This window comes from Pan paniscus, chromosome 14, assembly GCF_029289425.2.
Source record: "Pan paniscus chromosome 14, NHGRI_mPanPan1-v2.0_pri, whole genome shotgun sequence".
NCBI lineage: Eukaryota > Metazoa > Chordata > Mammalia > Primates > Hominidae > Pan > Pan paniscus.
Window position 1 is genome coordinate 100474294 of NC_073263.2, and position 14584 is coordinate 100488877.

Below are 14584 nucleotides of genomic sequence, written 5' to 3' on the forward strand. Positions count from 1 at the left end.
AGCCACCGCGCCCAGCCCAGAAATATAATTTATCCAGATTTTTCAGTTAGGTCTAAGCCTAGACATGAACTAATATCCCACAAACCACAATGTTCACAGAAAGTTACACTGTTGGCCACTGAATTCTTACTGATAAGAATTTTGAGGAATTTATGAAAAGAACACTTTTCAATAAAAAGCCAAAAACAAAGTATTGAGGGTTTTTTTCTTTTGGCTCTATATAAGAAAAGAGTGAGGACAAAACATCGTGAAAAATAAGTTTTTTTCTTTTCAAAAGGACAGATGGGAAATGAGATCAGGGACTTCAAGGCCTTTGTAAGCAGCAGGCACAGCTTCCTCTCCATGTCAGTGATTTGTAGATCATTATCAGTCTCATGTAAGTAGAAGAGGAAAAGAACAAGAGGAAAAATAAAACTCAGGATGTTATTGAAAGGGAAATAGAGTAACCACATTTTTCTGTACAATGCTGAGAACACTCTAGGATTCTCCTGTATTCAAACATTTCCAAAAAGTAAAATTTCTAGGATTGTCAATTTTGAATAATCTTTGACCTGCACTCCTATCCTTTCTTTTCAATTCTCTTGCTAAGACATTTATATAGGTAATACACCATGAGTATCAGTGGGAAAAGCACCTAAGGACTCACTCCTCAACCTGATTTTGCAAACAGTTCTAAGGATGACAACAGTTTCCCACCCATAAATATAGCACAGAAATCCTATAACGAAATCCTATGCTTTTTAAAAATCATTATTTTAAATACATAAAACACAAAATATACCATCTTAACCATTTTTAAGTGTACAGTTCAATGGCATTAAGTACATTCTCATTTTTCAACCATCACCACCATCCATCTCCAAAACTCTTTTCATCTTTCCAACTGCGTCTCTGTTCCCATTGAACAATAACTCCCCATTGCTCCCCACCTCCATCCCTAGTAACCACCATTCTACTTTCTGCCTCTAATGAATTTGATTCTTTAGGGACCTTACACATGTGGAATTGAACAGTATTTGTCCTTCTGTCACTGGCTTATCCACTGAGCATAACGTCCTCAGGGTCCATCCATACTGTAACATGGGACAGGAGTTTCTTCCCTTTTCAGGCTGAATAATATTCCATTTTTTGTAAACACCACATTTTCTTTCTCCATTTATCCCTTGATGGACACTTGGGTTGCTTCCCGCTTTCGGCTACTGTAAATAATGCTGATCTCAATAGGGGTGAACAAATCTCTCTTTGAGTCCCTGCTTCCAAGTCTTTGGGGCATATATCCAGAAGTGGTATACAACATGCTTTGAGACAGATTTCCCTCTGTCACCCAGGCTGGACCGCAGCAGCACAATCATGGCTCACTGCAGCCTCAACCTGTTGGGCTCAAGTGATCCTCCCACCTCAGCCTCCCAAGTCCCTGGGACCACAGGTTTGCGCCACCATGCCCGGCTAATTTTTTCTTTTTTTCCAGAGACAACTGAGTATTTATTTTTGTACCTTTCTTCCTATGTGTATTTCAAGTCTTCAAAACAAGGCCCCAGGAACCTCCAGACTCAATTATGCCCCTGGGCTTGGTCCACTGTTACAGGAGTCTTACAGAGCCTTGTACATAGCTTGAGTTACTCATTCACAGTAATAAACCATAAGACAAAAGATGCAACTAAGCAGAACTCCCTCCTCCATTCCTCCATGGCAGATGCTGATTTCAGATGAGGGGGCAGCCAATGTAGAAAACACTGGAATTTTTCCTTGGAAATGACTGTGATGAGAGGTGTCTGCCATGAACATCACCTACTGTCTTTTCTTCGACCCTTCCTTTCCAGTTTTTGAAGATTAAGCAGGAAATAATCTTATCTGAAGATACTTGATAATAATTCCAAAAAAACCCAAAACACACGCTTCCACTACACTGTGCTTTCAGATATTCTGGGTTGGGTTCAGCTGGTGGATTAGCTGATTGATGTGTTCACCCCGGGTGAGGCCATCTCCTTGAGGAAGCCCACTCTATTCTTGGTAGCATGATGGGCCACCGAGAGGTGGAAAGGGTGCAAGACCCATGAGATCTCCTGGAAATACTTCCCTGGGAAGGCAATTTCATGTATGAGGTCTCCCAGGCAAATGACACCAAACTCCCCCAGGTGCTCCTCAATTGCTGTGCTGTCTGTCAGAGGGATGGTCTCATTCTTGACCTTGGCTTGTTCATGTTTCAAAATGAGTTCTTGGACAGACTTTAGATTGGAAATCCCCAGTTCACATAAGGTTCTACTATAAGCAACATTTTAGGCTCTTTGGGGTGACTTTTACAAAGATAACACTGAAAATTTTCTTCAGGCAAAGTCTTGCAATGGTTCTCTGCACCAGTAAAGTCACACCATTAATTCTTTGGATGCGTAAAACAAAGGCCAAGGAATGTTTATCTGGCAATTCCAAGGCATGAGGTTTCACTTCTAGTTGTCTGAGACGCAGCTTGTCGTGTTTCTGCCACCAGGAATCATATAGGAATGATTCCAGTCGCTTAAACCTGAGCTGTTTTCCTTTCTTCTGCTCCTTCTTTGCTAAAAGTGCCTGCTTTGCCTGAGTGGCTTTGAGGGCTTGATAAGCCTTCCTCTTTTTCAGATTTTCTAGAACCAAAGGGATTTTTCTTTGCTCTTGCTCTGCCATCTTTCTAGTATCTAATATTTTTTAAATTTATTTTTTGTAGAGACGAGGTCTTGCTGTGCTGTCCAGGGTGGTCTTGAACTTCTAGGCTTAAGCAATCCTCCCACCTTGGTCACCCAAAGTGCTGGGGTTACAGGTGTGAGCCAACGAACCCGGCCCAACACGCTCTTTTTATCCTTCCATACAAGCTCTGTCCTCTGTTTGTTTACACCAGACACCAAAGTCTAATTTTTATGAAATATGAATGGTAGCTTAAATTGTCTCCCAACATTCTTACTACTCACTACCTTTCTCATATTCTGTCACTTTACATAGTCGCACAAGCATAAGTAAGCTGTGTAACAAGTCAGGATACAAGGAGCTTAAAAGCCAGATGAAGATGCCGTCGGTTAATCGCAGGGTTAACAATGTCCCCACCAACAGGACCATCTGGTAAAAAGACCTCCACTTGAAGAAGAATCGTCATTGGAAATCAATAGTCAGCTGCCACCCAAATCCCATGTCTCTGATGGAAAAGGCAGGCGTCCTGGGCTTGACTTTCAGTTAAACAGAGGCTCATCATGTCTTAAGCGACAAGTCAACTTATACAGCTTGACCTAAAACCTTTTAATCTAAAGGTCATTACCTCTGTCTAACTGCTTGTTAAAGTTTACCTCTAACTTTGCTCATGGAAAAAGTAAGTTCTCAGATTTACGCCAAATAAACTGGGTAAGACAACAAAACAATAAGAAAAATAAAGGTTTATTAATCACTAGAAAAAAATACTCCTCTCCAGTCCCTGTTTTACCTGCATTTTTTAATTTTAGAAATTACCTACTTCTGCCAAACCAAATCATTGATCCTGCAAATATTTTTACAAATCTAGTCGCTGGGACTATCACATGTTCCAAACAGTATTAATATTTACGTGATGAATCAAAGAAAATAACCTAATGCTTGTAAAAATTTTACTATTAGTAAGGTAAGCAATGGGTATTCAACCCTAGCACCTAGCAAGAAAGGGATTTTGTGCATGTGTAGGTGGGCAGGTGGGTGGGAGGACAGAGGCTCAAAGCCAGCCCTTCTCAGGACCACAGCACGGGGCGGGATGCCTGCGTGCAAGAAGCCTAAGAAGTAGGTCGTGAACAGCCAAGACCACATACTCAAGTGTTTATGTGCACGGTGCAGACAGGCAGTAGGAAAGGAATTGAGACAGTGGGGGGAAAAGTTTCTGTGGACTTAAATAGCTTTAGACAATATGGGATTTCAAGTGGTCTCTAAAGGGTAGGAAAGATCTAGAAGAGAAGATGCTGCTGGCAAGGAGAACCATGAAGCCAAAGCACAGATGGCAGAGATCCCCAAGCAACAGGATCTGATTCTGCAAAAAGAAGGGCCATCAGCTAGTGACGGCTGCAGGCCCCATGGCGTTCCTGTCCCTGGCCATGGCAGATCACATGTACTTTACTTCATTAATATTCCCTTTTTTTGTTGTTGTTTTTTTTGTTTTTTTTGAGATGGAGTTTTCCTCTTGTCCCCCAGGCTGGAGTGCAATGGCGCGATCTTGGCTCACTGCAACCTCCACCTCCCAGGTTCAAGCGATTCTCTTGCCTCAGCCTCCCAAGTAGCTGGGATTATAGGTGCCCACCACCATGCCTGGCTAATTTTTGTATTTTTAGTAGAGACGGGGTTTTGCCATGTTGGCCAGGCTGGTCTCAAACACCTGACCTCAGGTGATCCACCTGCCTCGGACTCCCAATGTGCTGGGATTACAGGTGTGAGCCACTGTGCCCAGCCTACTTCATCAATACCCTGATGGCTGGGAACTATTATTTTGATTTTTTGTTTGTTTTGAGATGGAGTCTCACTCTGTCGCCCAGGCTGGAATGCAGTGGCACGATCTCAGCTTACTGCAACCTCTGTCTCCTGGTTTCAAGAGATTCTCCTGCCTCAGCCTCCCGAGTAGCTGGGATTACAGGCATGCACCACCATGCCTGGCTAATTTTTGTATTTTCTGGTAGAGATGGGGTTTCGCCATATTGGCCAGGCTGGTCTCAAACTCCTGACCTTGTGATCTGCCCGCCTCGGCCTCCCAAAGTGCTGGGATTACAGGCATGAGCCAGTGCGCCTGGCCTATTCTTTTGATTTTTAAAAATCCACGTTTACTTCATGTCTCTCTTCTTTGCTGCTGTTGTAGTAACTACTCTTCTGTCATCCTCAGGCAACTACATGCAACCCGCAAATCTTTTCTTGACACAACTCATTTTTAGAGAACATGTAGATGCCTTTAGGATCTGACCAGTAAAGGCTCAAGATCAACATGTGCCTACTTGAAAAATGTACACAAGCATCACCACTATCCATGCTTATATTTTAGTAAATTGTCATTTCAAATATATTTGGCAGAAATGTACACCAAGTTCTATTATTTTAATAGTTAACTTATACTGCTAAATTATTTAAGTGCAGTAAATCACCCCTCAGCATGCGTTTTGCTGCTGCCATTTCCTAACCAACTTGGTATTACTTTTCCATATGAAATAAAACACTTTCCCCAATCTAATTTGTTCCCTCTGCCTCTAATAATACAATAATTCTGCTCTTATTCTGCCTAAGAAAACACAGATAGAAAGAATCTGTGGCACTGTTAAGACCTTTCACTCATCCAGCTAATTAGACAGTTAATAACATCACTGAGATAATTTAACAAGAAAGCACAGAGTACATGGCTTTACCTGATAAGAAAGTGGGAGTCTATAAGAAAACAAATAATTGTACCCAAACTTCACTGGGGCCCATCACAATTCCTGTGATGAGGATTAAAGCTCAAATTCAAGCTCCTAAATCTCTAGGAAAACTTCTCCCCAAACAGAAAATAATATTTGCTCATCACCTTAGCCAACAAAATGCTAGTGAGTTCTTTGCCTTTCCTAGAATATTTGTGCCTGCTATCACCAGAGTAGTTAAAAGCAAAGGGGACACAGAAGTTTTCTCAAAGTTTAAACTGTCTGATTCTGCAACTGCTTAAACATCCAGATACCTGTTCCCCTGGGATAAAGATGACACTCAACTAACTGTATCTCGTTTCTTTGGTTTGTTTCTTAAGCAATTTTATCTCAGTCATACAAATAGAATTTTTCATTCTAGGTTGCAAACTCAAAAAAGTTGTTACTTTAATTAATACCAAGAAGAACACATACTTCATGTTGAGAGAAATTTGAGATAACCTTTAGCTTCCTCAAACAACACTACAGGAAAATCTTGTCAACATGCAGTACAATTTATAATCATTTGATTTTGCTTTTCATTTGTTGCCAAATCACAGGCAAAAGGCGTCATTCAGAGGTTCTCATTTATTAGTCCGTTCCCGTGCAGTTTAGTCATGAAATGAAGTATGCAAAGCATGGTATTGTTTGGCATGACCTCAACCCATTTACCTGTTACTTTGGTAGCAACACCACACGAATGGTCAATTTCATTCCCATGGGCATTCCTTTTATGCAGGACAGAGCTAAAGAATAATCATTTTGGGGCCCATGTATCTCTAACAAGTTAGAAAGAGTGAACATTTGTGAAAATTCTCACCTCTGTTTTAAGCTGGAGTCGCTTAAACTTGGTGGGAAAAAACCTTCAAGGATCATAATTTAACAATTTCTATTAACATGGAAGTTTCTAAAGACAAGTATGCACAGAGCTGTATACAGTAAGTCATGTTCTGTGGGATGGGATTAGAAGGCGTGGGGAGGCTTTTCAAGTCAATTATTTCAATATTTCCCTCTCATTTATCTTTTTGTACATGGATGTAACACTTTTGGAATCAAACAACAAAGAATCAGTGAAGCTTAAAAAAAAAAAAGGCAGCTCGATTCACAAAATACAGGGCTTAAATGGTAACAGCATCAGGTAGAGAAGTGTCCAACTAAGAGCATCAAAGGAGAGGAGAAAGAAGTGCCAGGATCAGGTCCCAGGAGAGCAAGGAAAGTAACCAGAACCTCCAAATGGACCAAGGTGGCTCGCTGCAAGGCATTTAACACCACCGGGTTTCCTGGAGGAAGAATGTCATTCTCATTCCTCAATAGCCTCACAGCTTCTTGTTAGTCTCTTAACCACAGGCCATAGCCTGAAAGAGCGGCACACAGCAGGAGCTGTGCTGAGTCCTCCACATTTCTTCCAAGGAACAGCACCCACATTACACTACAGAGGTAAACTTCAGGCCATTCTTGGCTAACCTTGAACGCTTTGCTGGGAGCCCACACAGAGTGCAGGGCCTCTGAAGGCAGGCTCCCAAATGCCATCCTAAAAAAAGGCATGACGAAATCTTCCACTGCTCCCCAGCAAAGCCCATCATTAAGATTCTAAGGTACTTGGCCAAAAAATCTAAATCAAAACAAATCTCAAAAGACAGAAAGGCACTTGTGCCCACTAAATCAGCCCAGACAGAGTATAGCACTTTTATTCAAGATACACACACACACACACACACACACACACATTTTGGCATACTTATAATTAATATGCAAAAATAATACCATTAAAAATTATCAACTCATGAAGGATGCTTGGAAGAATATAAAATAACTTTTCTTTCTTAAATAACATCTTATTTTCATCTTTTAAAAATCATAATTAGGCCGGGCACGGTGGCTCATGCCTATAATCCCAACATTTTGAGAGGCCAAGGCAGATAGATCACTTAAGGCCAGGAGTTTGGGACGACCCTGGCCACCGTGGCAAAACCCTGTCTCTACTACAAAGACAAAAATTAGCCAGGCATGGTGGCACACGCCTGTAATCCCAGTTACTTGAGAGGCTGAGGCAGGAGAATTCTTGAACCCAGGAGGCGGAGGTTGCCGTTGAGCCAAGATGGCACCACTGCACTCAAGCCTGCGTGACAGAGCAAGACTGTGTCTCAAAAAAAAAAAAAAATCATAATTAACTAATCAAACAATAAATCAATACATAGAAAAATACTGCTTGTTAAGATCAAACACATGGTTCTACGAATAGAAACATAACGTTACTTACCTGAAAGTCATCGTAAGGGAAGAGCAGCATCTCCCGTAAACAGTCGTTCAGGATCTGAGTCTTCTTCTGGACGATGACATTTTCATAGTCGAGTGGCTCAATTAGCTTTGGCTTTGCCTGGAGGGCGAAAAGATAAGCAAGACATTCTCATACACAAATGCCATTTCTTAAGATAAAGAACTTAGTACGTTCTACTCTATGTTTTGTATTTTCTACAATTAGAGTATGCTAGTTTTGGTATCACAAAGAAACAGAAATAAGAGTTGTTTCCAAAGGGACAAAAAATGCTGGGTGGTGTCCTGCTACACAGAGTGATGCTTGTTCAGTTATTTAAGCACAAAGGAAGCTCTGCATTCTGGTGGAGCTTCCAGTCATTTCTCGGGTCATCCCTGACTAGCTATGTCCCCTTCCAAGCTTTAGGGTGTGCCAGAGTTGCCCTGGTTAGGTGTCCAGCCATGGCCTGGCAGTTGAGGCCAGATGCCCAGAACGGCTCCAGCCACGATACCATCCCTCCTTGGCCCAGGGCCTAAATGTATCCACAGCACTCATTATTTCAGACAAGGGGCTCCAAGACGCCCTTCTCTGAGTCTCAAAATATCCCTGCCTATCCCCAGATATCTATACTTAATATGTAATACCTAAAGGTAGAAAGATAATGAGCTGAGCCCAAACCAGCCAAGAGGCTGGGTCACAGCCAGGGGGGCAGGTACTACTTAAACCAGGGCTCATGGGTGAATCCGAGGGGATGGGGACGTCCATCCCTAGCATGCACTGAGCAGGAAAAAGAGGTAACGAGTAAGTAGGGAAGAAGAGAATATGGCTTTCCTAGCTATTTCCAAAGTTAGCTCTCTTGGTTAAAATCCCTTTATCTATCACCAGTCACTGCCACCTTGTTTATGGCTCACTTTCCACATGCGAGGCATTGACTGGGCTAGGTTAGGGATAAAAATACATATTCAACTAACCATACTACAGTATGCCAAATGCTAAAATAGGCATATAGAAGATGTTATCAGAACTAACTAAGTCCAGGGCAGGCGTGGTGGCTCATACCCGTAATCCCAGCACTTTGAGGGCCGAGATGGGTGGGTCACCTGAGGTTAGGAGTTAGAGACCAGCCTGGCCAACACGATGAAACCCTGTCACTACAAAAAGTATAAAAATTAGCCAGGCGTGGTGGCATACGCTTGTAATCCCAGCTACTCGGGAGGCCGAGGCACGAGAATTACTTGAACTGGGGAGGCGGAGGTTGCAGTGAGCTGAGATCACACCATTGCACTCCAGCCTGGGTGACAGAGCAAGACTCCATCTCAAAAAACAAAAATTAAAAAAAAAGTAAGTCCATTATATCAATAGTTACTAGAAGATTATTTTTGAAACTATAATCATCTGATATATATAATCTCAATAAATGCTTTATATATTAAAATGACAATTTTTATATAAGAAGTATACTAAGGATATTTCGTATGTGGCATCCAAATTGGCAATTGTGACTGAGGCTTGCTATTTGTTTCCAAAACCTGTCTCCTTTCCAATACAGGTGGACCACATTTCCCAGCCTCCTTGTGTTTTGGTGCACCCATGTGACTGTCTTCTAACCAATTTTATTCGAGTGGAAAAGATGTGGCCACTGCCTCATCTGGCCCACAAAAGCCTTCCACGTGGCCCCTCCTCCTTCCCTCTGCAGCCACGCACACAGGATCCAACGCCGAACTGGGTGGCCTGAGGAAAGGATGGAGCCTAAGATGGAAAGAGTCTGGGTCCTGAATCCCCTTGTAGAAGAACGCCTGCTTAAACAGGCACTGAAATGCCCCAGGAGCAAGAACTGAAACACCTAATGTGTTCAGCTGCTGAGATTCTGGAGTTGCCTGAAGTAGCAGTCAACTTGCTTTGCCTATTGCACATATACATGCTCATATTTAACTCCAATTACTTGATTTAACAACACTCTACAAAGATGTTTTGACATGCTAAGAAAAAAAGCAATGACCAAACAAGTACACAATTATTATAATTAAGTAAAATATGTGCTATGTGGACAGAGACTAAAAATATGCAAAATCAAAAAAATTAAAGCTATAAAGTGTTGGTAACAGTAAACTGTATTTACATTCAAAAAAGGAAAAAAAAAACTTTATACAAATTATTTTTAAATAAGAATTGCCCAGAAAATTTTTTTCAAAATATTTTAATAAAAAAAAAAAGATTTACTCTTTTATTTGTTTGTCATACTGCATAGAGTAACCAGTCAATAAATGCTTGCTGGCAAAATGAATGGATGTCGTGATTAATAACATTTTCCCTAGGAACCGTAACCATATTCCTAATAAAACCCAAATATGCACACAGCTTTCTAAAATTCCATTACAAAGAGGTCAGATGGACCAATACTGCAGACTGGGGCAGACTCCATGTTCTCCCTGGCTTATGTGGTGGCTGCCCCATAACCACGGGCCAGGGAGACTCTTTCATGACAGCCCCAGCTGCCTGCACAGGCACAGGCACAGGCACAGGCACAGGCACAGGCTGGGCAGGGCTGAATCCTCAGCTGGGTGCAGCCCCCTTGGCTCCACTCTCCCCAGGTAAGGCCCATGATTCTTCAGACTGCCAGAAGGCAGAGGTGCATTGTGAGCCCTGGACAGGGGGTTGGAGGGACACTGCTGAGAATGGGCTGTTCCCAGGTGCCAATGCTATTAGGTTTGGGGATTTTTTGGGCTTTGTTCCTACAGCAGGGCAGCCAGGAAGCTTTCTGGGAGAGACAAAGGGCACGCCCTCCAGGAAGCTGCACTGGCATCCCTGCGGGCAGCCATCTAAAAAGCCCTGCTGCCACCCCTTCAGCAGCTTCCCCCCAGTGGGTGGCTCCCTGCCCACCAGCTCCAGCCCACAGCACCTCAGCAACCTTGGCCACCAGCCACCATTGCTGGGCCACAACCACACTCTCCAGCTAGGCCTGAATCTCTGCCTTGGGTGGGGGTGAGAGGCTCTTCCCAGTTTGTTCCTTCCTTGGGGATCTCTGTTCCCGAACTTACTATTCTTGTATTCTTAGAGCAGGAGTCGACAACTCTTTCTGTAAAGGACTTTGCCAGCCTTACAGTTTCTGTCACAACTGGTAAACTCTGCCATTGCGGCACAAAAGCAGCCACAGACAATAAGTAAACACATGGGCATGGCAGTGTTACAATAAAACTTTATTTATAAAAACAGGCAGCAGTCAGATTTTGCCCAAGGGCACAGCCTGCTTTAGAGTTATCTTTACCCAATAATAGAGTTAATCCCCTTTCACCAATTTAGTAATTCTTTATATTAATTTTCCATGTTCAATTATTGATGTGTTTCCTGTCTCTGGACATATAAGATACAGATATGTTTACAACTCTTAACATATTTAATGATTTTTTTGCATCTATCTGATTAAACTTGGGTTGCTTAAAATGTTTGATAATAAAAATATTCACGGGTCAGTTTCATGTATTTAGGGCACCAAATAATACTTTAATTAGATGAATTTGTTTCCCCCCAAGGTGTATCTTGGAGGTATCTAATGAAAGGATGCAATGTTGTGGCTACTGTCTTCCTTTTGTGTGACAAAGTGTAACTTTCAAGGTGTTTTTACTGTCACAATTACCACTCAACAACTGAGACTGGAAACTGAGGATCTCAAGTTAAGCTAATTGCTACAAGTGTCCCACCAAGTACCCAGCAGGACTGGATTGGGACAGGACACAGTCTTCTGTTAAACAGAACTCTTTCTTCTCCCATACTGGGCTGCCCTTTGAACAATGTGTGCTTAGCAATACTCAACCATAATAAATGTGTGAAAGACAGTTTATAAGCCAACATTTCTGTTAAAGACTGGTCATGCAGTACCATGACCAGGAAAACTCATGGTACTGATTGAAAAATAAGAGAAATCTTATGGAGGATTAACATGAATCAAGGACTATAAAAATTTTCAACTTGTACAAACCCTACCTCAGGTCACTTAATGAAAGAACTCCTAGTGACCTCATAGGGCAGAGGTCTTTAGCAGCTGCTGGAAGCACTTCCGGGACACATGACTGACTCCAGGGAAAAGGGATCAACTGGGAGTGGCTCACCTGCTGCCTAAGTTAAGAACAAGGCAAAAAGCTCTTGCTTCAAATACAAATACTGGGCACAATGCCTCCCTTCTACAGGTGTCCTTTGACGGGGGAAAGAAAGAAACAATCAGAGGAGAATGGGTGGAGAACAGAGACTGGTGAGGAAGACAGGGAAAAGGGAGCAGAAGGAGATGCAGGGGAGGAAAAGGAAAAGAGAGGCAGGGATGGAGCCACCCTGGGGAGGAAACTGAAGACAGAAATGGCAGAAGAGAGGGGCTTGGGAGACTTGGAGGTGGATCTGTGGGAAGTCACACCACTGTATCTACCAAATTGTGGGTTAAGAGGATAATTGCCTATTTTCAACTCTTTTTTAAACTGTGATTCACTGGTGACAGCTGTTCACTCTTCTTCAGCCCTGCTAAGCTTTTCCAGGTGCTGGTGGGGCATGGAGGCGGGGACAGCCCACTAGGGTAGGGAACTGATTGGCCTGAGACATGATTAGTGACAAGAACATCACGCTAACAGCAAAATGACATAGGCTAATTACCAGACTGCCGGTCCCCACTATTATTTGCAAGAACGAGGCCTGGCACAGATCTGGCACACAGCCGTGGTTTTAAAGCTATCGCAACATGCTCAAATTCAATTCTTCCCTTGGTGACAGACTTCCGAGGGAGAAGTTCTTAATTTTCTATCTTCAAAAGAAAACCAGAATTACCCAAATTCTGGTTGTTGGTGGAGCTGCTCTGGGGCCATCAGCACCATCATGTTTGAAACCCCGAGAATTCATGAGTTTGAATTGTGAATATTTCAGGATACTATTTCTCCCTAAGCATGGTGAGGCCTGGCTGACTCCCAAGCCTATGACATTCAGAACATACACACTGGGTGACTGCTGCTTTTATAGTGTATAAAAATCTAACTTGGTCTATGTACAAGTCCTTCAGCTTTCCCCGTCACGTAGAGGCTCAAGTCCTTATCTGTGAACATTCATTCCTCAGGCTTCCTGTGAAATCAGAAAGGGAGAGGGCGTACTTTCAGTCCACAAATAGTCCACAACGGTGGTTCTCAAAGTGATTTCCCGTGAAATCAGAAAGGGAGAGGTAGTACCTTCAGTTCACAAATAGTCCACAACAGTGGTTCTGAAAGTGGGTTCCCAGGAACTGGTGATTCAGCGTCGCCTGGGAACTGGTTACAAACGTAAATTCTGAGGCCCCAGTCCAGAACCAAGTCAGGAGCTCCAGGAGCAGGGACCAACTACCTATACTTGAACATGCTCTCCAGGGGATTCTGGAAAAACCCTGATCAATCATGATGCCCCAGGAACTACATTAGAATTTTCAGTTTCAGGGAGGAAGAAGAAACAAGGCCGGTACTGAGCCTTCTCAAGGTTACAGACCCCTTTGAGAGCCTGGATCTTCTCCCCCTGAAAACTGTATACATTCTTTGCTTTCTATGATTGTATACACAGCTTTGAGGGGAGGGCTGTAATTCCCTGGAGAGTGGTCATGTGGAACTGAGTTGAAGCAGCCCTGGGCTAGTGGAAGAGCCAGGCCTGTAAACATGTAGCTCAACATAGTGAGAGGTACTGGCAGAAGTTAAATGCAGAGCTAAGGTCAAGCCCATTGCCCTCCATGGGCTGTTAAGTTTCTTCACTTTACTAAGGAAGGGATGCTTGGAGAGAGCAAAGAAGAATGAGAATTCTTCAAGTGGGCAAAAGTTTGAACTCCCTACCGACAACAGAGCCCCCACTTAGCTAGGCAGATGCAAGGTTTCCAGTCTCATGGTAAGCCCGGGGGCCCGCCCAGCAAAGAGGCAATGTTGCGTCCACTGTTTCTGACACGAGCCGGCTCCAGTCCCTCCCTCTACAGGGATAATGTGCCCCTCCCACCTCTACACCTGTCACAGTCCTGCAGCCCCTTGGGTGACGGTCTACAAAGAAAGCAAATGTGGCAATGCAGCAAAAAAGTTAAAGCCAAGCTGCTCTAGCCCCAGGCAGGCATATAGCACTTCGCATGTAACTGGGGGGCCACCTCCCTCCTCCCCACAAAGGTGGCCTTTGGCGCCTTGCTGCCACATCCTTACTTAGCAGCAGTCCTGGGATGCCTCTCATGACAGTCCTCGGCTTGCTGTGACCTGCAAACACTCAGCTCCACTATCAGTGCCTCAGGGCAGGGCTGAGTCTTGTTATCTTTGCCACCCTCAGCATCCCACTCAGGCCCCAGGGACACGTCCTGTGGGGCTAAAAGAACTTGCCAGTGGTTCCCATACAGCTCCATTGTTGCTGGGCACCTTGGCTTAGGAAGATTTCCAGGAACGTGCCCACTGTGTCCACCCAATGTCATGACACAGAAGATGGGACGCCATGGCACAATTCAGACATGTTCTAAGGTACGTGGCCCCAGGACTACTTGGCGGTATGTAAGATTAGTCACTGCACAAACTGAGAATGCCCCCAAACTGCATTGCTCATGTACAAAAGAAACCTCACAGAAGCTTTTCCAATCCAAAAAATTCCTGTGACATTCCCAGATGTTGTGGAACTAGAAGAAACTTTTCTAAACTCTCAATAATAAAATACAAATTTGGACTAATCATGCCAAGGGAAACACTGATCTGTTCTTGCAATGAAGAATGATAATACAAAATCATGATCATATGAAGAGGCAATAAAAGAATATGAAGCCCTAAAACTATAGGGAAGTAGTATGGAGGTGTATCAAGAGGTTCATTGATAAAAATGTGTTGTTTCCCTGGATTTCTGGTGTTTATGGCTTGTGTTAGCTTTTTAAAATTTCTTTCTTTTTAAATTCTAAATAAATGTTCACCTCCGTGCCTTATTTTGT

At 43.2% G+C, this 14584-nt stretch overlaps 1 protein-coding gene and 1 pseudogene across 43 annotated transcripts in view; both read right to left on the bottom strand.

Moving 5' to 3' along the window:
• DOCK9 (dedicator of cytokinesis 9) overlaps positions 1 to 14584 on the bottom strand; it is a 292065-nt gene that overhangs the window by 153181 nt on the left and 124300 nt on the right. For all 43 annotated transcript variants that reach the window (XM_057299611.2, XM_055096929.2, XM_055096933.2 and 40 more), the window contains exon 2: positions 7657 to 7773. In XM_057299611.2, the coding sequence (XP_057155594.2) occupies positions 7657 to 7773 (117 nt within the window). The remainder of the gene's footprint in view (positions 1 to 7656; positions 7774 to 14584) is intronic.
• LOC117975646 (ribosomal protein uL30-like) lies at positions 1915 to 7650 on the bottom strand (annotated as a pseudogene).